At 32.1% G+C, this 24,501-nt stretch overlaps 1 protein-coding gene across 2 annotated transcripts; it reads right to left on the bottom strand.

The window, feature by feature from the left end:
* Positions 1–614: 614 nt before the first annotated feature.
* Positions 615–23,523, bottom strand: LOC111705787 (uncharacterized). Of its 2 annotated transcripts, none has more exons than XM_023478491.1 (10): positions 23,391–23,523; positions 17,291–17,409; positions 16,640–16,717; positions 15,669–15,748; positions 15,005–15,085; positions 13,662–13,862; positions 13,436–13,547; positions 10,245–10,330; positions 6,980–7,092; positions 615–1,669 (listed from the first exon to the last, which is right to left on the bottom strand). In XM_023478491.1, the coding sequence occupies exons 1-10, from the start codon at positions 23,516–23,518 to the stop codon at positions 1,399–1,401; spliced, it is 1,269 nt and encodes a 422-aa protein (XP_023334259.1). In that variant the 5' UTR covers positions 23,519–23,523; the 3' UTR covers positions 615–1,398. The 2 variants fall into 2 exon arrangements, with proteins under 2 accessions (XP_023334259.1, XP_023334333.1); XM_023478565.1 differs by having other exon boundaries at positions 10,245–10,327.
* Between the last annotated feature and the right edge of the window lie 978 nt (positions 23,524–24,501).

The raw sequence follows: 24,501 nt of genomic DNA, 5'->3' as shown, positions 1-24,501 counted from the left end.
AATACAGTTTAGTAAACAATTACAAAATGTTGATATTAATCATTATAATATTTGATAAACAAAACTTATTATTATTAAGTAGGTAGGGGAAAATGAGGGGTCGATAGGATCAGGAGAATAAAACGTTTTGTGACTTCTAAAAAATAAATACCTGGTTAAATACAAAATTATTGTTTGCAGCAATAATGACGAATTTTAAGCATTCCTTATATAAAACATGTGTTCACTTTCCACGGATTTAGATTCTATTGACGGAGGTTGGGTTTGATTTGGGCTTTGAGCGTAGTTTTTCTTTTATGTCGACATCTATTGAAAAAAAGTTTCAAGATCTACATGGTCTACACATATATAATTGCATCTACTATACATCAATATATTTTCATAAGAAAATATTTAAACTAATTCTTTCGAAGCAATTGGTTTCATTTAGAGGAAAAAAAACATTAAAAATTTAGCAACGATGCAAGATGCACCAAAAAAAATGTGCTATTGCTTTTCCTTAATTCACGTAAGATTTGATCTTGTCAATCAAGGGAAATGTTTGCATGGAATTAAGGTTCTATGTGGAGATAATCAACCTAAAGAATCTATAGGGGGGCAAGGGCAGTGGGTTAGGGTACTAGCCCTAATAACTCCCTTATTTACACCCTGCCATGTTTTTAAAGTTTAAAAACGTTTGAAATAGTTTACAGTAAAAGCATTAATGAAATTACTTCAGATTGAACACAAAATCAGAAAATGCGTTATAGAATGTCCTGCTATTTTGTACATTGGGAAACTATTCGTACTGTACTTCTAATCAAAATACAAATGCGTGGCTTGTTTACAACTGGCTTTATAAAGTCAATTGTTTTCACAATACCCCGGAAATATTCCCACTTATACAGTACACAAGGTTGCATTCCTACCATATATGAAACTCCATCTGCACTGCACCGTCTTTAAACCTTCCCGTATATATCTTGTTAGTTACAACAGAAAATATAAGCCCAATTGGTTCACCTGTTTTGACGGTTAACAGATACAAACACCCTAACAGACGGACAAGTCATATATATTAAAAAGATATGTTGAGCCGGAAAGGGTCGATCTTTGCTCCACTTCTGCGGCAAACATAATATTAAAGGACAATAAGTATCAGTAGTCAGAAGTTTTGAAATGATTGTGTATAGTAAACTAACCAACTTCCGAGTGTTTGTTTATTTTTGCAATATGAATTGTTTTCAGGTGTACACCTTATCATAAACTACCATGACACATTTTTTCATTCTTGGAATAATAATGATTATGCATATAATGGTAATGAATAAGCAAAAAGTAAAGATCAGAGAACGATTAAAGTGGAAAATGTAAAATTGATAATTGATAATGATAATTCATAAATATTAATTAATATGATCATACAACTATTGACTTCCTGGAACCCTTGTGTTCTAGTTTTAGCTGTGAGAATGTTTCCCTTTCTTCGTCTCTTGTGTTGAGGGCGCTGTAGTCGACTGTGAATATTGCTCTCCCTGAAGTTGATGGCACAGATCCAAAAATAAATTGTCCAGGACCGTTTGGTTGTCTTCCAAGAAGAAAATTAAGAAAACTGAGTTTATAAATGTGAAAAGTTAATTTCACATCTCCGTTTGATGTCATAGCAGTGTATGCTTTGTCCGTTATACACCTGTAAATTTCAGTCTTGACTAACTGTTCAAATTTGTAAGTGAGTTTAAATAAGGCAAAGGTTATTTATCTTAAATTATTATTATTATTGATTTTATTAATAAAATTAATGTGGGGTTGGGAGAATATAAACAAACCCTGATTTATTTATACTTAAATTGACCTTAGCTGGGAACTTTTGTGTTGGTTATAACCCTTGATTCTGATTGCATGATCTCGATATCCATTGTGGACACTTTGAGGATCAATATATAATCTCTACGTTATCCGTGCAGGGTATGAATTACCGTGCGGGATATAAAATAAAGATTAAATTATTCTGTAGATTAACAAAAGATGGAGATCCTACGTGATCCGAAATGGAACAGACTAAGGCCACAACGACAGGTTGGGCCATGAGGTTTTTTTTTTTGGTTTGGAACTAATTGCATGAAAAGATTTTTTTTGGAAAGAAAAGACTTGAAAAAATAGACTAAAGACCCATGTAAATGTCGTCTTCAGTTATAACTTTGAAATTTTCATAATTAAAAATCAAAAATTTGTGTATGTTTGTATGTATTTTATATGTAAATACTATATAGTCGCTTAATCAATTCATTGATTTTGCCTGGCACTTCTAATTCTATAGAATTTATCTTTAATACTGAATATTTTTGTTCTTTGAAATCTCTCTTCATTCCGAAATATGTTTGTAAATATCTTAGAACCATCACAGTCATAAAATGTTTATTATGCAAATGACGTGTTATGTCATAGATCGATTGACGTATAGAGCAAACGTCGTGATATATGAGTTATAGAGTAAATGGTTAATAGAGCAAATGGAAATAGAGCAAATGGCCATAGAGCAAATGGAATAAGAGGAGATGTCGTAGCCCCGCTATTACAGAGGCGTATTTTCCTGGGGTGCTATGGGGGCTCATCTCCCATCTAGATCAGTGAAATATATGCTTTTTGGGGGGTTTTGGCCTCCCACCCCCCCTAAAAAGAAAATGAAATGTAAGCCCTTCCTGGGAAAAAACTGTGTTTAGTTCTCCACCACTCTTTTATCTGTCAAAATACAAAAGTGAAGACCAATATATAAATTTCAATTTAAAAATTGGCCCATTTGTTTAAGACTTCTAACAGATTTTTTAATTCCACTTAGTTTTAGATTTACATTTAAAATTTTAATTCTCGAGTAAAATTTTACTTTACAAAATAGAGTGACTATTTGAGGAGGGAAGTCAGGATTTGATTCAAAATTTCAGTTTTTTAAAACTTTTTCAGGGGATTTTTTAGATCACTAAGTCCTTTCCCAAGAACCTGGTCAAAAATATTATCACATTTAGCGACAATTTCTTTAAGTTTTACATTCGGTTCTTTTAATCTCCCCCCCCCCTTTTAATGATAAGGAGTTAGATTTTCTGTCATTTCTAAGTCTGTGTTTGTAAATAAAGTGAGTCCAATTTCTGTTGTACTGTGCACTCCGTACAGACCAATTTATATACAGAGTGTCTTATATCATATTGAATTATCTCAAAGCTTTAACGCCAAAATACCAAAAGCCGCCTTATCTAGATACTCTAGCTTTCCAAACACGATAAGGATGTGTTGATAAGACAGGATCACAGGATATAAAAGGAGACCTAACAAAGAATAAGTTTAGTTGTGCGCCAGCTCTCACAAGGAGAGGATGAAGACATTCGCCAACTCCCCACAGTGGTAAGGAGCAGTCAGTCCAAAGGAATAGAAACTGCTTGGACGGATTGGAGCTGTGGGAAAACAACATGCTGAAGGAGATTTGTTACCAGAACAAAGATGGTGCCAGAAGAGATATGTTGCCTGAGGGGATATGAGCCCTGAGGAGATATGTTGCCTGAAGAGATATGTTGCCTGAGGAGATACCATGTTGACGGTATCTAGCCAAGGAGTATCTAGCCAAGGAGTATCTAGCCAAGGAGTATCCAGCCAAGGAGTATCCGGCCAAAGGAGAATCCCATCACTGAGTGCCAAATCTGTGTCTCTTGACTTTAGTTATTTATTCCTTTATTTTATTTCTCTTTAATATAGATGTTCAACTACTTTGTTCTATTATTGGTGTGTGACTTGAAGGTTACTAGAATATTGTTACCCCCCCCCCTTTGGACTTCTTACCACTGTGGGGAGTTGGCAAATGTCTTCATCCTCTCCTTGTGAGAGCTGGGGCACAACTAAACTTATTCTTTGTTAGGTCTCCTTTTATATCCTGTGATCCTGTCTTATCAACACATCCTTATCGTGTTTGGAAAGCTAGAGTATCTTGATAAGGCGGCTGGAGCAGGGGGAGAGGGTTGGGGATGGTTACAATAGATACGCTGGCAGGTAGAAACCTCCTTCCTAAATTGCTTGTAGCAGACAACTAATTTTTGTACCTCTGAGATAAAGTGAAACGAGAGACATCTATAGCAAATTGATTACTTTCTATACTCCTTTCTCCCCCTGCTGCTGCCATCTGAAGGAAAGACGCAATTGTGTGATATAAACATACAGTACGCGTATTGCATCCTGTATAGTTCAAGTGTTGCTATCTGGACCTGTTTGACCAAAAAAATTAAATTTCAAGGTAACACAAACATACAGTACGCGTTTTGTTTCTGTTATGCTCAGTTGTACTTAGTAAAGATATAGTAAGCAAACAGAAAAATTGACAAACCTTTGGAAATTATTTTATATTTGTTAAATAAGTGATATCTATTTAATCAAACAGTTTTTATGAGATATTTAAATAAAAATTAGATTTTGTAATTGGTACCAAGGCTTTCCAAAGAATTGTAAGAAGTCAGAATCCAATGACCGGAGGTAGGTCTAAATATAGATTTAGTCGGGTAAAGGTAAGCTAAGGCATTCAGGCAATATGCCTGAGGACTCAGGCAACAGGTATAAAATCCCCACTTTGAGCCAAAAGTGATGGGTATGTGTTAGAAAACTAAAAAAGTCTCCAAAAATGTCAGGGGGAGGGGGGTAACTTTATTGCATAATAACAAAGAAAAGATTAACAGTTCCTTCCTGCATTTGTTTTCAGAATTTCCTATGAATTTGGAAAGTTTCAAAAACAGAGGTTTAAAGGGACTGTTTACTTATTTGGGATATTTCATGGCACATTTGAATTATTTAAAAAAAATTAAACAAGGCTATCAAAGGGGATAATGGACTGGCTCATTTCTTTTTTATTTACCAATCCAATTGAAGTTTTGAGCGCACCAAACCTAGGATGATCATTTTAGGAAAGTAATGGAGTTTTTTTTGAGTTTTTGGGGTGAAGGGGGTGATGAGCTAGTTTGAGCCATAAAGAGCCAGGAGCAACCGACCATAGTAGTGTTGAATGGGATGTATTGTTCGACCGGATCCTGTCCGCTATTAGGACTTTGTCCTAGATTCGATGTACTTTTTAGTCATAATTTTTATTTAAATTGCATTAATTTACGTATGCCATTCAGTACAACTTGCACATTTAAACTTTGTCTAGTCAAATTCCTACCTCAGTTTTATTTGCATTGATTAACTTGTTTCATTAAGTACAATATGCAGTATACATTGTTGATACTGTAGTATGCGTTTGTTGTTATTACGCATGAACAAAGTGATAAATTAGCAACAATCCAGAGGATAAAATGCCTTGCGTACGACAGAGATGGTGCTGATTTCACTTTTTCTCGAGAGCTCAAAATTGTACTATCCCTGCGTATCTATATATATATTATCTTTGCAAAATACTCACATAATCCTCGAATAACCTGGTATTTTCAACAAGAAAATTTTTATATTAGACGATTTAATATGATGTGGGGCACCCTGTATATGTTTAGATATTATTTTTAAATACTTGGGACATAAAATGTCGTCATCCACCTATGAGTATTTAATCAGTTTGTCGTCGATCTCGATAACAGCAATACAAGAGTTCCCAGCTCTGTGCAATTCAAAGGTTTAGAACAGGAAAATTTTAAAGACAGAAAAGAAATCGATTGGCAAATATGACAATTTTGGTCCTAAAAATTAACATTTTGTTTCAGAAATTTGTCCATTGTTTTACAATAAACATTCCTTTGATCTCTCTCTAGGTTTGTCGGAAAAAAAACTATTGCAAGCAATAATGTAAAAACCCTTTAAATAACCAAAAAATAAACCATGCTAAAGGTATTTTAAGCTCTATCAGAAACATTTTGTGCAAAATTGTGAATTTTGAGATTATATTATCAAAAGGGGCACAGTTACGAAGCTGATAAATTATACATTAAAATTTCTAAGAAAAAATTCTTTGCTAAAACCAGCAAGCATTGAACTGTTATAAAATAGAGAACTCCTTTTAATTAAAAAAATAATTTAGGAATTTCTTTTTACAAAAGAGAACATGTGGTTTTGATGTGATTTGAATCAGTAATATTTCTTTACTTTGCTGCCTAATGCATTGCTTAAAAAGGGATTGTTCAGGAAAAATGAAAAGGGGTATAGGCTGAAACCTAAAAACTTTAAGAGTGGATCGCAACATATATGAGTTCTATCTGATGTTCCTGTCTCGTGAAATTGATATAAAACTGTGTCAACGTTAAACCAAAACTCATATATGGGAGATGTGGTTTAAGAATGAAGTTTTAACAGATCATATTGAGCAAATACGCAACAAATTTAAAAGTTACGATAACCCAGAGGAGCCTAAACAGCTTAGGTAAGCTCCAATAATTAAACATATTACTTATTTATTTTAATAGATATAGTTGATAAATAAATAATACGTCTGTATCACGTGACAAGAATTTCCACCAATAGCAGTGTAGTAGCATTATCCCGTGTCTCCGTCTGTATTACTTGATACAGGGTGTCCCACGAAACATGACAGTTGGTGAATAGTTTAGAATGTCTTTTTCCATTATTTGCTCAGTTGTTTGATACCAAAGAGCAATAAATATCTTATATGGGAGTCATGTTATAATAAAATTGATTTCAAAGTAAAATATAATCAAGCAAAAGATTTGGTTAACTAAAAATAACTGTTTATTAAATGTCATGTTTCGTGGGACACCCTGTAGATCTAGGTTTTCTAGGTTTCAGCCCATATCCCCTTTAATTTAACAGTCCCTTTAACAACTAGATTAGATATAAAAATGGCATTATTGTTTTGACTTGGAACAAATCCTAACGGAAGGCAAGATAAACTTGGCAGATTTTTACTGTTTGTAATTTTATAAAGAGACAAACTTAAAATTTTTTGAATTTTTTTTTACTTCCAGTAATTAGCTGCAGCAAAAAGAAATAAAAAAGTACAAAATAACATAGTAAGTCTGAAATTTTCCTTATTTTCTTTTCCCCTAGTTTTCCTACGTCCAGGAAAGCTGTGTAGAACAACCGAAGCTCGTTTTTAGAGATTACTCCTGAACCACTTCTGTTTATTGTGTCAAACAATATCTGAAGAACTAAGTTGTTTATATGGGCATTTTAACTATGAAAGTATAGGTTAAGCTATTTCTATAATAGAAAGCAAAATGTTTAAAATTTGTATTAAAAAATTGTAAGTAAGAATAAATTCTAAACGGTTTTTAAAGGAATAATTGATGAGTGTAAGAGTGTTTTAGGCAGTTTACACACTGCTTTCTCAATTCAAGGCTTACACACAATTTAAAGTACATTCATAGAAATCTGGAAGATTCTAGATATAATCTGGCTTTCGCCAATCTTGTGGCAAAAATGGGGCCAAAACCAAAAAAATCCTTGGATAATTCTTTAGCTACTTCCCTGGACGAAATGGATAGTGAGACCATTGTAAAGGAACAAGCCAGTAATCAAGGCTTTTTCTTTAAAAAGATACAAGATCTGGGAAAATTATTCTAGTTGATGGAATTTTAGGATCAATGTTTTATGCTTTTGATAGAGTTGCTGATAAAACCTGTGTTTTGGATACACTCCCTGGAACAGCTAGATCAAATTGTTATCAAGCTTTTCAACTGCAGGATACAGAGGGAAATATCCATGAAAAACGAAAGATATATTCCATTTTTCTAGATCTCCGGGAAAAGATATCGAAAATTGAGCTTGGCATGGAAATGTTGTGATACCTTTCAATTTCCAAATACCCAAGTTTTGGACAAATAGTGAATTTAGTGTCAACGCATTTCAGGACACCTCAAATACCATGATGGATGAAAGGATGTAACCAATGGAGAAGAAGATGGAGTTATTGCAATGTATCTGGGATAAGGTCAATGTCAATCCTGAACCAAGTTTTGCTGCAAAATCTTACAGTGCGGTAACTAGAGGTAAAGATGATTACAGTGGGATAGGGGCAAGACCAAAGAATTTCAAAGTCCCCCTTAGAGCAGGAATAGGTAGAGAAAGATCTCCCAGTGTAATGAGAGGATTAAATGATGGAATCAACTCTCAAAACAAAAGAAGGAATGTAGGGAAGCCAGTTGTCTCTGGTACAAGAACTCAAGAGAAAATTAGAAAAATTAAATCCCCTCCGGCTGACATTTTCTGTTATGTTAGTCCTAAAGGTACCACTTAACATCCACTAATTGTGGATGACTTAGATGAAGCTGATGATAACAATTGTCGATATTGTGCAGATGTCTAAACCAAATGAAACAACAAATGTTATTAGCTTTAAAATCTCAGTTCCGGCTGAAGATCTTGAGAAAGCCTTGGATCCCACTGTATGGCCCTTGCGAGTTCGTGTCATTGTATTTATCCATTATCGGAAGCAGTATTCTGATAGAAATGGAACCACAACTGTATCAGATTCTGATAGAAATGGAACCACAAGTGTAGAGAAGAATAGTGCTACTGGTGGTGCAACAGCAGAACAATGATGGATTCAGCTTGTACTTAGTGCTGAACTAGCTACAACAGTGGGGGGTATGGGAATTGATAAACAGAACATTATAAGTTTGCTATCTTTGTTTTCAGACATTTTATGCATTCAAGAACACTTCCTCTTGGATTCTGGGGACCGAAAAAAAAAACACAGCAATACTTACAAACTAAAGAAATATTTGGAGAAACTCATGATATGTATATTGTGCCTGCATTCAAAGAGGATACAGTGGTCAAGCCTGGACGGGGTAAAGGGGGTCTAGCTACAATGTGGAAGAAAGGACTCACAAAATATGTGAGTAAAATTAAGTGTGATATCTTCAGGATCCAAGCTACAAAATTTAACTTTCCCAATGCTGAATTGTTGGTATTAAATTTATACTTTATGGTGGATTCCCAAAATAATAACATGAATGATCTGGAATTGCTATCTCTCCTGGGTGAAATAGACAGAATATTGTCTACAACAGAATTTAAGAACGTCCTACTAGTCTTGAACATAAATTGTGACTTTTCTAGACCTACACAATTTGTGCAAAGTATTTGAACATTTGAAGAGAAGGAAGGCTTAAACATTTTCTGGAATCTGTCAGATAATGATTGAATTGGAGAAGTAAGCTACACAACATACTGAAATACAATGATCAATATAACTCACACTTCCACTATTGATCATTTCCTCAGTAATGAAAGATTTTATAGTTCAGTTACCAAAGCTGGTATGATAATTCATCCAGATAATATGTCTGGGCATCTTCCTATTTTCTGTAAACTTGATATGGATCAGCTTAATTTGGAAGTAGAGAGGTTAACCAGTACACCAAAACCTAGCGTCTTTAGAGCTAGCAGCAAGTAAATTATAGAGATAATCTAGATATAAGACCTAATATTATAGACTCAACTACAGGAATGTAACCTTTGCTAGACTTTTCATTGTCAGAATTATGATGCCAGTATTGATGAATATGCAACAGGAATATTTTAAGCTATAGATAATGCAGCAAAGTTGTGTCTACCAAAATCAGGAGGAGTGGCAAATGAAAAATTAAAAGTGATCTTAGGTTGGAATGAATATGTAAAACCATATCAGGCCAAAAGTAAGTTCTGATTTGGTTTGATGTTTGGCAAGCAGCTGGGAGGCCAAGAGAGGGAGAAAAGTTTATTTTGCAGCGAAATGCTCACTTGCAATGAAAATATTCTATAAGAAGATTAAAGAGAGCCAAAAGTCAAGATAAATTTGCACAAAAATTGCTCAATGGAGGAGGTGATATATTCAAAGAAATTAAGAAATTCTGTAGTCAAAGCACAATAAATTTCAACTTGTAGAAATGGAGAAGTTGGGGCCCAGAATATTGCATATCACTTTCAAGAAATCTATGAAAATCTGTACTCCCAGCATACTCTAGGAGAATATTTTGATAAATTGCAGCAATGATGAATAGGTAATATGTAAAATCTTGCATATGCATATTTATAATTCTTTTATACTTTTTATACAAATATACTTTTTACACATTTTTGTATTAATGGTGTATGGTTTGAATGATAAATAATAATTTGCAATAAAGGTGTTGTGTAACCATAATTGAAGTGTAACCATTTTGTATTTTTTTAAATGAACATACGATAAATTGGGTTAAGAACGTCTTTCTGTTTTTCTTTAACTCTACATAATTTTTTTATCTTCAATATTTTAGGGTAGAAAAAAATAGCCAAAGTAGTCATTGTAGAATATACAACTTAGTTTCCTTAGGATAGTACTGTAGCCACATTGGTAAGTCATGAATGTTTCTTGCTTTTGATACTAAGTTTCCCCAAACATCCAACCATTCTTCTAAATAACATTTTTAGATTTTTCGTGTTATGAAAACTAGCTTGAGTGCCGGTGTTGGCCAGGTTTATATTATTTTTCAGAGTTACTTACGGCATTTACTAGTGCTTGGTTTTAAACACGTTTTTAGCTGATTTTTTAGCCTTTGTCACTCCCGGGGTACCCATAGGTTGCCTCATTAACATTCAGCCATTTTGGTTGAGCCGTTTGGCCAGCTATTACTAACATTTATATATATGTCTTTAGTTAATAAAGCTCTTCGCTCATATGTATTTGTTTGTATGTTAGCCATAGCTGGCAAAACGGCAGAACCGAATGGGCCGACTTTTTTGAGGGTAACATAATTTTCAAAATTCGAAATTTTAAAATTTTTATAATTCAGCTAGTCTTCAATATAATAAAGCTCTTTGCTCATTTATATATGAGCGTCATGAGGCGTGAAACATTATGTTTAGTATAATTCTTTTTTTAATAAAATGTGAAGTTTAAAAACTGAAATATATATATATAATCAATGTATTATTCAATCAAAAAACTAAATTTATATCCTTATATTTATATATATGTATATATTTGAATGAATGAATAAATAAATAAATATATTTACATGTTATCTATAGCTGGCCAAACAGCTGGACCAAATTAGTCAACATTTTTTAGTGAACGCATGGGTATTTCGGGGGTTAAATAGGCTAAAAAAAAATTTAAATTGAAACTTTTTTCTTTCAAAATTCGATGTTTTTATTTCATGGACACACCGGGCATTTTATAGCTTTATTAAATCGATAGTGCAAGAAGAATTCAATAATAACTGTTGAATAGAGTTTAAATTAGTTAGAACAGCATTATTTTTTAAATTACGTCGCAGAAAGAGATTATAGGCGTAAGACCAATTTAGAATAATATGCTTTAGGGCGGTCTTAGCTTATATGCATTGTTTGCCAAAATATATGTAGACTATGATGTCACACAGAGCCCTTTAACAAAATTTTCTGTGTGTACGCTTCAGAACGCCCGAGGATTAATAAATACAACATTTGTAAGCATTATGGAGCCTAAGCTGAAAACTTTAGAATTATGAATATCAAGATCAATGCTTGATCTCCTCTTTTTGTTAATCCTAAGATTATCTTAATTTTTAGTTTGTATCCAGGAAAGTTTCTAAATTTCAACCAATTAGAGTGGTGTATACAGAATCCCTATCAATAATCAGAAACTGTTTGGAATTAAGAAAGGTTGCGCACCATTTTATGAAAGAACTTTCTTTGGTGGGAATCCAGTAGAGATATTTGGATATTCAGATTAAGCGATAGGTAATAAGGGTATTCAATTCAACAGTTTTCAGCTCAGTCTTACTTTGGCCAGTATAGCATGAATAGGGAGGGAACCCACGGAGGCCATGAGCCTCTGCTATGCAGACATCAAGCCTCCCAGATTTGCTATGCAGACTGAGCCTCCACTATGCAGACCGTGCCTCCGCTATGCAGTAAACGAGCCTCCACCAAACAGCACAGCTTTTTTTAAATCTCGGTTTTTATGAGTGATGAAAACTTTTAACAATTTTTTTTGACGTAGTGGCATAAGAATTTTACTAAAGATTAGAGTTGTTCATTGATTGTCATGATTAGAAACATATATGGACTCATAAAGTGGTTTATAAGATTTATATTAAAACTTTAAACATTTCTTACGCAGAAAGGAAGATATTTGGAGAAATATTTCTGGTAAACTTTGTTTGTTTTGTTGTAATCTTTGATTTAAACAATACCTTTTTTTGAAAAATGTTTAGATTTAAATAATAAATACAAATTTTTAAGTTTTAATTTGAACTTCAAAAAATGTATCGCTAAAATCAAAGATTATAAAAGATGAAATGAAATTCAATTAAATTTTTTTTCTAAATATTTTCCTTTACGTGTAAAAAATATTTAAAGTTTTAGAAACCACTTTATTAGTCATAATTAGGCACTATTTATGATAATTAATAAATACTTCTCATCTTTGAGAAGCCTCTCATGCCACTTTGTCTAAAAATTATAAAAAAAATCTTTTATTTGAACTTAAAACACAAGTTAAAAAAAACCTCCTGTATTACACAGGCACATTTGGATGTGTTGCACATGCTCATTTCTGCAAAGTAGGGGCTTGGTCTGCCTAGCAACTCTGGGAGGCTCGTGTCTGCATAGCGGAGGCTCATGGCGTCTGGGGGTTCCCTCCCTCGCATGAAGTCAGGCTGCTGGTGCTCCAGTATTATTAAATGTTTGGGGCTAGGGAAACTGGTTATAGTTATAGTTAATTACTTCTGTTCTCACATTATATAAGCATATAGTGTATATTTTAAGTGTATAAATATAATTTCTTATTTTGAAATTTCAGACAAAATACCAGATTTCTGTTGTGCGCATTGCTGTGAACTGCAAAAATATCCACGGATGCTGCGGAAAATTTGCCGCGTAGAATCTACTACCATTATTTAACGTTTACCCAGAAATAAAGCCACACCGGTGGTGCGTTATTTCTGGGTAAACGTTAAGTAATGTTAGTAGACTCTACACAGCAAATTTTCCGAAGCATTCGCGCACAATTCTGCGAATATAAACAGTACATTAAGTAAAAGTACTTCTCATATTTGAGAATCTGAGCGATAGACAGTAAAAAATAAAAATCAATTGTTTTAACATTAGGGATTGATATGACAGCTTAGTTTATGTAAGTTAATTGTTAAATGATTCTGATACTTGCAACTAATGAGAGTTTAATGTAAAGTTAATTACTTCTGTTCTCACATTATATATATATATATCAGCATATAGTGTAGATTTTAAGCTCATAAATATAATTTCTAACTTTAAAATTTCAGATAAAATACCAGATTATTGTTGTGCGCACTGCCGCAAACTGCGAAAATATGCGGGATGCCGCGGAAAATTTGCTGCGTAGAATGAACTACCATTATTTAACGTTAACTCAGAAATAACGCCACACCGGCCAGATTTGCGATCAGATGATTTAGATATACGTATCTGAAAACCATGTTGCAGCCCGCGCAGGCGCAGTAGCTATCGCAAAAAGACCTTGGTACTGTTAAAAATGTATTTCCCTGTGTACCTAATGCCACACAGCACTTTGCCTCTATTTCTGCTGGTTTGGAGAACGGGTCCCAGTGTTCAGGTTTAGTTTTACTGCGTTCAATCTCCGCAGCTGTGTACAGAAAGCATTCCTACCCATTGTAAGTCCAAATTATCTTACTTCATCTCAACTTATTTATCTTTTACTTATATAATTGTAAGTATATTTTTATGCTTTATTTAGGCCGTTTTCTAGGAAAAATTACCTGAAATATATTATGAACTTCTTTCAGTGCTAAAAATTGAATGGTATTTACTGACCAATCCATATAGTGCCTTATCCTATCGTTGAGCTTTAAAAAATCCTCTTCAGAGATAACATGATCATTATTAAGATCTAGTACATGATAGAAGAAATATCTGAATTTATCGATCTGAAATTCAGTCAGAAACTCTCTTCCATCCATCTATGAAACAGTTGTGATTAATTTGACATTGAACATTCCAAAGTAAAAGCAAGAAAACAAAACATCAGTTTTTCGGTATTTCGTAATGGCAAACATTTTAAATTCAGAAGTTGTATTAATTATGCAACTATAGTATCATAGTAGATATTAATTTTTTACTTTAGATACCTTAGATTTTATACAGTTAAATACAAAATTTAACTGTATTTGCTTCTTTGTAAGAGTTCTTAAAGGGAGTGACCGGCTATGTAAGGTAGTTGAACTGAGTATGCAGTGTTGTGGAAAAATTCTTTCGGATTCATTTGAGACATATTAAACTTTTTAAAGATCTGTAAATCCTGAGTTTGAGCGCAAATTCGACGTTCAAAACTCCTACTTTCGGGGTGGATACGTTTTCAGAATTAGTTTTTTTTAATTGTTAAATAACGACAACGAAAAATAAAGTAAAAATTATACAGTAATCTAATTAGATGGTTAGGAACATATTCCTCAAAAGAAATTTATCAATAAATCAATGCTAAAATCGATTTTTTTGTTGTTATTATTTTATTGAGTTTCTTATCTTCTTTGAATTTATTCGCAGATTTCTTCAAATTATTCAAATGTCGTCTTTTCAATAATAATTCTAGAAAATCCGCGAATCTTAGTAAATAATGAGAAACCAGAATAATGAGAAAATGAAACTATTATTAAACAAGATTAATGATGATAAGATTAATTTTTTATATTCTCAACATGTTCCCATACGTCTGTACTCTGTAGTTAATTGTAGAATTTTTTTTATATTTTATGTCGTCGTTATTTAAAAATTAAAAAAAAAACTAATTCTTAAAGCGTATCCACCCCCAAAGTAGGAGTTTTGAACGTCGATTTTGCGCTCAAACTCAAGATTTACAGATCTTTAAAAAGTTTAATATGTCTCAAATGAATCCGAAAGAAGTTTCACCACAACACTGCATACTCAGTACAACTACTTTACATAGCCAGTCACTCCCTTTAAGAAGGGGGAAGGGCGTTCATAAGTTTATGATTGAAAAAAAAATAATATAAAACATATCTATTGTAAAACTCAGTATCAAAAAATAAAATAAAAATTTCCTCTGATAAATTATATCAATTCTTTATTGTTATGTCACGTTTCCCTTAGGTTCTGATTCTGTAACATCATCGCTATATCCTCTGTGAATAAACGTGCTCCACACATGTTCCTTCCAAGTTGACTTCTGCAATCATTTCATTATTGAGACGCTATTGCTTTTTTAATACCATCTTCTTTATTGCTCACTGATCATTAAATTTGAACTGAAAAGTATAAAGACAAATAAGACGCAAAGGTCGTTGTCATTTTTCTTTTAATGTTTTACATCACATTATAAACACCCCAATACAATTGGCGCAACAATTGTAAATTTTTTTCAAGTGATGGCAGCGCCGCTGAATGTTTACTAATCAGGATAGATATCGAGATATCGTACAGAGCATCCTGTATCATATTGGATTATCTCCAAGCTTTATTGCCAAAATACGTAGATAATACTCGAAAAGCCTAGTGTTTTCTACATGCAAATTTTTATATTAGGCTTATGCATTTTCTTAAAATGTACCATTCTTTTTAAATTTTCTGATTATTCTCGAAAATCGCAATTTAGGGTCATAAACAATCCGAAATGATGTTGGACACCCTGTATATAACTGTGAAATAAATTGACAGAAAGGTTTCTTGATCCAATTTAAAGAAATAATTTTGAAAACATGTTTAGCAATTGTTCCATTGAAAATGTGTTCTTTTTAACAAAATGAAGATTCCTTTTCCATGTCACCGCCATTGACTTCTTCTTTGCTCTCATTTAGCTCCGGATTACCTGACAACATGTTATCTTTTCCACCTTAAAAAACATTTTCATCAATTTATTACAACAAGGCTTTTAAGGCACCTCTCGCCAATCTTCTATTTCAACTTTTATTGTGGCGTACAAAAATCAAACACTTGGATTTTATAAATTTAATGAAAATCAAACTTTTGAAATTTTGGTCCTATATAAAACTTCCTTGGGTCCAAGTGAGGTCCCACACAAAATTTGGACCCGATTGGTTCAGCCGTTTTGGCGTTTATTGAATACAAACAGACAAGCAAAGTAGATTTATAGGAAAAGAATAAAAATAGAAAAATAGAAACATTTATTTGTTTACAATTATAAAAACCAACTCAAAATTTAATTCATTTTTAAGTACCATGGGCAAACTAAAGAAACCAACTCGAATTTTCTAATACCTATATTTTTGCAATCTGATGGGGTAGACCTTTGGTAATTCAACCTGAGATTTTTTGGTCTAACATAATTAATAGTTTGAAATATCAACGGTCTACGACGTTGGGTTGCCAAGATACAGGGTATAGAAAATCAGAGTTTGTGGCTAAATCTCAGTTCCTTTAATGTTTGCATAGTATATTGGTGAGGAGCAGGTTGAAAAATTAGAGACGGTAAGGTTAATGGGGTATTTTTATATTTACCCATTTTGCAATTTTGTCTTTAAAACAGGCTTTTTAATATTTTTGCAATTTTTTACTGTTGCAAACTATTATATAACAGTCTTAAGCTTTCTAAAATGTATGAAATGCCATGAATTAGTATCTCAATAAGGAAATATAGAGATGGGGTATTTTGGGGACAAGAAGACGTCAGTAAAAATATGGTTAATTTATTTTTAAAATGTAAGATAAATATATAGGAAGCTCAATATTTTATCCTACATTTTCAAAGAGTGATAAGATATACTTAGGTCAATAGATTTAGAGGCATGAGTTTTCCATTTATCCAGTAGGTTTTTTGTCCCTTTTCCGAGTCTGCTTCGTCCTAAAAACTTTGAATATTTTTACATACAGTATTTAGCCAAAAAAAATTTCTCGCAAAATTTCAGATACTTGGCTTTTAGGATTTCCATTGTTAACATGTTCTCTTTGTGAACAAAAAAAAAATTCGCGGATTTTATAAAAATTTTTGGTCGATTTTTAAAATTTTCAAAAATAGAATTTTAATAGAGGCAAATTTTTGAAAATTCTATCATCCTTAATCCTTCCCTGGGGAAACGCGAGGTCCCACAAAAAAATTGGGTCTGATCGGTTCAGCCGTTTTGATGTTTATTGGATACAAGCAAACAGACAGACGAACGAAGTAGACTAGACTATTGGACTAGGCAATTAGGGCGCTTCGCGCCCATCTTCCATTTCCATTGTGGACATGTTATCTTTTTGAACATGGTAAAACAAAACAAAAAATTTTGCGGATTTTATAAAAAAAGTGTCGTGGATTTTCCCTGGAGTCATGCAAGGTCCCAAAAAAAATTTGGGTACGATCGGTTCAGCCGTTTTTACGTTTATTGGATACAAACAAGCAGACAGACAAGCAAAGTATTTATATATAGTTTACCTCCCTGAGTCCACTTTATCCCCATTATTCTCCTTGGCGAATCTTCATTACCAGAGTTGACCGATCCCTGGCTGTTCAAACTGCTTAGCGAGGAATTAGACTTACTTACACCAGCTTCCCTAGTTACAAATTATACTAGCTGTGCAATGTGCATGTAAAATTCAAACTTATATAATTAACTTACCCAGTTAAGATTTGTTTTAGGTGCTAAGAAATTAAGCGTAAAAAAGTTAAGAAACTTTGCATATATTAAAGAAATAACTAAAATATGTAGAAAAAGTTGATTCTAATTTCGTTTCTCATAAGATTAATGATTACAAGATTTTTCTACATAAATACATTTTTTTAACATTTAAAAAATAGATTTTCATAAAAGATAAATACAAAACCGTACAAAATTAGTTTAACAGAAGTACAATTGGGAAAATCTGCATCAGATCTCTGAAAACTCTCTGTAAAGAAAAGAAACTACAAACCATATTTTGAAAGGCTGCAAGGTTGCACTACACCAAAAAAGATATACTTGGAGGCACAACAATATTATTAAATATATAACTGGATTAATTGATATTGACCGATTTCTGATGTATGCCGACATCCCGTCCCATACCCTTCCAGGGGGAGGTACTGTTTCCCCCCACCTCCTTGTGACCGCAGAGAAACCAGATCTAGTAATTATCGATAGAATGGAGGAAAAGATGGATATTTTTGAGCTTACTGTCCCGTTGGAAACAAATATCAAAAATACCAACGCTCAAAAGATCAACAAGTATGCACATTTTATTTCAGATATAACAACTTATAGGAACAACTTATAGGGATGAGTCTGTTCACCCGGCCTTATGAAGTCGGCTCAAGAGGATATATCTCGCCATCAAATAAAGCAAATCTAAACAAACTCCATAAGTTCTGCAAACCCAGTGTTAGTTTCAAAGCAATGTGCAAAAATCTATCAAGCCTTGCAGTACCACATCATACCACATTTTTAGAAAACGAAAAACACTTGACTAACTCCATTTCTGAAAACCACCTCTGAATAACTAAACTATTCTCATGCTAAAAGTCTCGTATTGCACCTGTTTTTTTGGCAAACCCTGTCAAGTATAAAATGCGATATCCAGAGAAAAGAGTATTAGTTTGTAAACTTTTATATTGTTTAATGTAATTTTGCTTTAGACAAATATAAATGCTGAATATAATTCTAATATATCTGTACATGCAGCATGAATTAGATTTAAATATTATTTTCTTTATAATATATATATGAATCTATATATATATATGAACATTGAACAATGAACAGTCTCAATTTTATACAGAATTAAAGACATCTCTGATACTCAGTTAAAAAGTAATTAAATGGTTATAGGAACTGCAGACGTTATAATTTCAAGTGACAATCTTGAATCCATTTTAAAAAGTCTAATATGTGCAATAATGCGATCGTTTTTTCATCTAAGAACGTACAATTCACTTTTTTACGTAAAAATTACGTAAAAAAGTAAATTACGTTTGTCTTTGTTACATAAAAATCCGCAGGTCACTTTTATAGAAAACCACAATTAGAAATTAGAAATTTTAAGCTTAAAGACGAAAATATTTTTTTCATTTTTGCTTAAAAACAACTCTTCAATCAATGCCGAAAGACGACATTTCCAAACTTCAAGAGAAAAAAAAAATTAGAGAAGATGACAATTTGTTATAATTTTAATAAGACCAAAATAGTGCGTATGATTTAGCTGTAAAGCTTTTGTTGCGCTATTTTTGCTATAAGCAACGTCTTTTAAATGTCTATTTCTTTTCACAATTAATCTGTATGTTTTCAAGTTTTCTAGCTCTGTTGCAGGATGTGCATTGGAAAGAAACAGGAACGCCCAACTTAGATATACGCATATAACTAGGGAGGGGGCAAGCCTCTTTAGCCTGATTAAGGGGGGGGGGATGCCTCTCCCTTTAGAAGGCTTTCTCCCCCCTTTTAGGGGAGGGGGGGGGGGAAAAAGTCCAACCCGTTTTGCAATTTAGCGATTCATGAATCCTGACCCTGAGCAAATTTAAGAGCTCTGATCGTAAACTAAAAAATATGATAATTAAACGTTAGTTTATTGAGCTTATAATTCAATCAGAGGAATGCTTCAAAAACAAGCTGAAAAGAAGGGATCAAATACAATAGTCTCCTGGTCCTCCTGGAAAATTCCGAATAGCAATAGCAATATAACTAATTAAAGTTTAAGCTAAGTTTTTTCTTTTGTGGGGTGAGGGGAGGGGGCTGAAAACATGAACTACTTAATGATAAAGTAAATTATTGCTTGAATAAAGGTGAAGACTTTGTTCTAAAATCTATTCTGAATGAGGTTAAATCTGCAAAATTTTACTCCTTCACAGCAGATGAAGCAACAGCTTATACAACCTAGAGATGTTAATGTTTTGATTTTTCTAGATTTTAGCTTTCGTTACGATAGTTTTCATAAAAGTATAAACGTTTGAATGGTTACGTTGTACATCATGATTTTTATGGCATGTAATAACGTTACGTAATGAATTTTCTGCATTTGATTACCTTATACAACGTTAAGTTTTAGAAAATGTTAGTGCAAAAAAAGTAAGCTCCGTTACACTTTTGCATTTCCTGTTTTAAAAAACTTTCCCGCGTTAAACCTTTTATAATATAACCACAATTTTTTAACGATCCACTTTCATGCAAGGTAAAAATTTTCAGAGACCTTACGTTACACTTTCACTTGGTTTGAAAACTAAAAGGTGACAAAAGTTTTGCTTTAATAAATTGTCATTCGGGCATAGTTCTGCACGTTGCTATGCAATTCAGTGCAAAGAATATTTTTTGTTAACGTTACGTTTTATCTTAACTTTTCCATTATAAATTCTTTTAATTACGCTTAGAAATTTTACTAAAATGCAACTTTTCCTACGTCTCGATTTATCAAAACGTTATTGTGAAAACTTTTTTTGATACACTTTATTACAACTGACATTCAAAACTGTTATTCGTTTCGTTTTTAAGAAAGATTTGAAAAAAGGTTCTATATGTTGCGTTGTATTAAAATGTTCAAGCCTTAACGTTTCTTACATTACACTTCATTAAAAATAATTTTGTTTCTAAATGAAAGAATTACAAGATATTTGCCGTGATAATTACATTCTACTTTAGTATTTTTCATCCTAAAACATGAACAATGCAAAAATAATTGTGCTTTTTTAATCCTCTTTTTACTCACCCTGTATGTTGCAATACAATACAACAGCATGCTGTTGTATTGTTAACTTTTTTAGAGAATGTGTAGAAGAATATGCAATATAAAAATGTTATTATAATATTATTATCAATAACGGTTTTTAAAATTTGTGAATGAAAGTTCTTAGCATTAGACTTTCAACTCAAAGGGACTAGACTAGAGACGTAATTTCAAGTGACCTTCCATTTATGGAGTGCTATGTCTAGCATACATTTACAAGATAGGAAAACGCTGGTATTTTCAAATCATCAATTAGATAAAAGTATACACGTTACCATTGGGAATCGCGCATATCCCTCTTTAAATGGAGGATCACTTGAAATTATCATCGTGGATTTGACGAGCTTAAAAAATAGACATGATTAGGGACACTCGGCAAGGCAAACCACTTTAGCATGAAGAACAGTAATTCTAATTAATTATACGTTTTTCATAATTTGACATATATAAGGTCTGCAACATTGGGTAGCAAATCAAAGATATAGGGTTTAGAAATATAAGTTTGTGACAACAGCTCAATTGACTTTCTCATCTAACAGAAGTCATAGTTGACATAGCAAAATCCTACACCATCTTGCAAAGATGTAGAAATCAGAAAATTAAAATTGGTGGTGAAATTTTAGTTCTTTTTGTGTTTTTTTTTATGTTGCTAACAAAGTGAGTAAAAAAGCGGCATTAGCTTTAGTTTACAAACCACAATTAAAATGTTTTCAGGGTTCATGTTTGGGGTTAAAAAATATAAAATTAAGTAATGTGAAATTTTTTTAACACAAACAACGCGAAATAAAATTTAAAATGTTTTTTTTTTAACAAATTGATTAAAAAATCAGGTTTTCATTCTTTTCTAAAGTTTCATAAAAGTCTATTGATGAATAAAACATAACAGGCATTTTCCAATTGATAAAATATTTTTGCATTTTAGTAAGTATCTTTATGTTTAAGTTTTTTAACCGAAAACATGACCCATCCCAACTGAAGTTATGATTTCAATTAGTCAAATAAACATGAAACACAGCAATTGTCTTGTGTACAGTGTACACAGACCCGTTCTACTTAATAAGTTGATTTTTTGCTATTATAAAAGAAAATGCATAAGTAAAATTTCTTAAATGTCGTCTGTCTTTTCCAGAGTTTTAGTAGGTTTCATTAAACAATGGCAAATCAAAAACCTTTAAAGTCCAAGAAACATTTATAAGATTTAAATTTTCATTAATAACATGTTACGAAAAACTCGTTACACTTTAGAAAGGAACTAAGTTTTTTTTTCAAATATACTAATCCTTGTATCTTTTCAAACTTTTATATTTTAATTTTAATGGTCTACGACATCGGGTTGCAAAGATAAAGTAAATGAAAATTAGAGTTTGTGGCATAAACTCATTTCCTTTAAATTTGAAATGAAAAACCATTAGTCTTTGCTGTCAAAATCATCAGTCGAATCTCTTGCATTCATAGATTAGAGACGTTTTGAAATTTTTTGATTGGCAGAATTATTGTTACACTTTTGAAATTAAAACGTTTTATGAACAATATTTTCATCAGACATATATCTTACGTTAGATTAATCAATTTAGTATTCAGAGAAAAGTTATGAACCATTTTGATTAACAGAATTACTTTTTTTTAAATGGTATACGTTACATTATTAAAATTTATACTCTTTATAAAAAGCTTTCTTTTCCTGATTATTAAAATAATAACTCATTTCTTTAATGTTGAACTTTTCATTATACTATAAGGGAAAACGTTCCAAAACGTTTTCATAAAGAGTAATTCATTTTTTAACTATACAACGTTAAAATTTTTATAACTTGAACTTTGAAATAGAAATCCTTTTGTTACGCGACAATATTTAATCAAATCACAATTAATTTTTAAACGGTAGACTTTCAAGAGCCCCATGGAAACAAAACTTTTCTTTGCGTTATGGTCAAACAAAATTTGATTTTTGACTTTCATGTTAATATGGAAAGTTAGTAAGATATGTGGAAATAGTGAGATATGTGGAAATAGTGAGATATGTGGAAATAGTGAGATATGTAAGGTAGTTAAACTGAGTATGCAGTATTGTGAAAAACTTCTTTCGGATTCATTTGAGACATATTACACTTTTTAAAGATCGGTAAATCCTGAGCTTGAGCGCAAATTCGACGTTCAAAACTCCTACTTCGGGGGTGGATACGTTTTCAGAATTAGTTTTTTTTAAATTATTAAATAACTACGACATAAAATGTAAAAAAGTTCTACAATAAACTACAGACGCCATGTATAGGAACATGTTGAGAAAATAAAAATTAATCTTATCATCGAAAATAAGTAATCTTGTTCAATTATTAGTTTCTATTATCTCATTATTCTGGTTTCTCATTATTCACAAAGATTTTCGCAGATTTTCTAGAATTATTATTGAAAAGACGACATTTGAAGAATTTGAAGAAATCTGTGAATAAATTCGAAGAAAATTAGAAATTCAATATAAAAATGAAAACGAAATAATCGATTTTAGCAATGATTTATTGACAAATTTTTTTTGAGAAATATGTTCCTAATCATTACTGTACATTTTTTACTTTAATTTTCGTTGTCATTATTTAATAATTAAAAAAAAACTAATTCTGAAAACGTATCCACCCCAAAGTAGGAGTTTTAACGTCGAATTTGCGCTCAAACTCAGGATTTACCGATCTTTAAATAGTTTAATATGTCTCGAATGAATCCGAAAGAAGTTTTTCACAACACTGCACACTCAGTTCAACTACCTTACATAGCCGGTCATTCCCTTCAAAGGTAAATTTTCTTACCTACAGTCTGCCTAGTGCCAAAAATATTTTTAACTAGATTTACAATACCTGACAGAAGAAGGATTATGATTATGCAACTCTGATTTCATTTTTCCATTTGGATATTCAGAAATAATACTTCTGTCGTTTGCATTTTCTAATTCCAGCCTGCCATTTTCAGAATCTGTTTTCGTCATTTTACTAATCTTAAATTTATGTTGATGTTCAGATTTAAAAAAAAGTATTTTATCAAATATTTTGTCACCGGCTTTGGGTGAGAATAGATTAATAAATTATAAAATTACAGAGAATTGAGCGTTAGAAGATATATTAAATTAAATGTTACTAAACTAATGGACTTGAACCAACTGAGGCCTAATTTACCTTATACCGGAGACCTCCGAAACTCCACACCACCTCTCCAACTACCTTTTTCCTCCGCTTTTCACTCCAACCATTCTTATTCCTACTTTTTCATTTATTGTAAATCTACATAAAGCCACAAAAATGATCTATTCAGGATCTATTAATGATCCTTTAATAATCTATTAATGATCCTTTAATAATCTATTAATGATCAACCTTATCAACTAAAAACTAGTAATGACATTTTTCAAAAAAAGGTCTTTAACGATTTGTAAAAAAAGTTTTCTATTTTAACGTTCCTCTTTTAAATGATTTTGATCCTGATATTAAACCAATTGAGGTACGTTCGGGATTAATAATAATTCTCATTAGAACAAATATTATGACTTTTAGATCAGGGGATTAAAAAATGATTTCATGGGGGGGAAGGGATTCGAGACAGGCGTTTCAGTTAGACTAGATTTAAATTTTTACTAACTTTTGGCTTTTTATAAGCTGTATTGAATGTACTATCCTTTATCTTTTTGGTGTACTGTTGAATGTAGATATATCCTCTAATCGCTCCAATTTTCCCAAAAAATATATCTACAATTATTATGAAGATTGTATAAGATTCAGCCACAAGGTGCCCCAAAGAGCATGGGAATTGAGAGACGACTTGAATTATTATTATTTATTTCGTAAACGTACACAATTTAAATAATTGGTACAATTAAACAGAAGAAAAAAGAGCTATAAGAGTATATATCAAAAATGAATACAAATACAAGAAACAAAATCATACTGTAATTAGGTCGTGCATATAAAATTAATA

This window comes from Eurytemora carolleeae, unplaced genomic scaffold (assembly GCF_000591075.1).
Source record: "Eurytemora carolleeae unplaced genomic scaffold, Eaff_2.0 scaffold63, whole genome shotgun sequence".
Lineage (NCBI taxonomy): Eukaryota > Metazoa > Arthropoda > Copepoda > Calanoida > Temoridae > Eurytemora > Eurytemora carolleeae.
The sequence above is the reverse complement of the archived record's forward strand: the minus strand, read 5'-3'. Positions and strand labels throughout refer to the sequence as shown.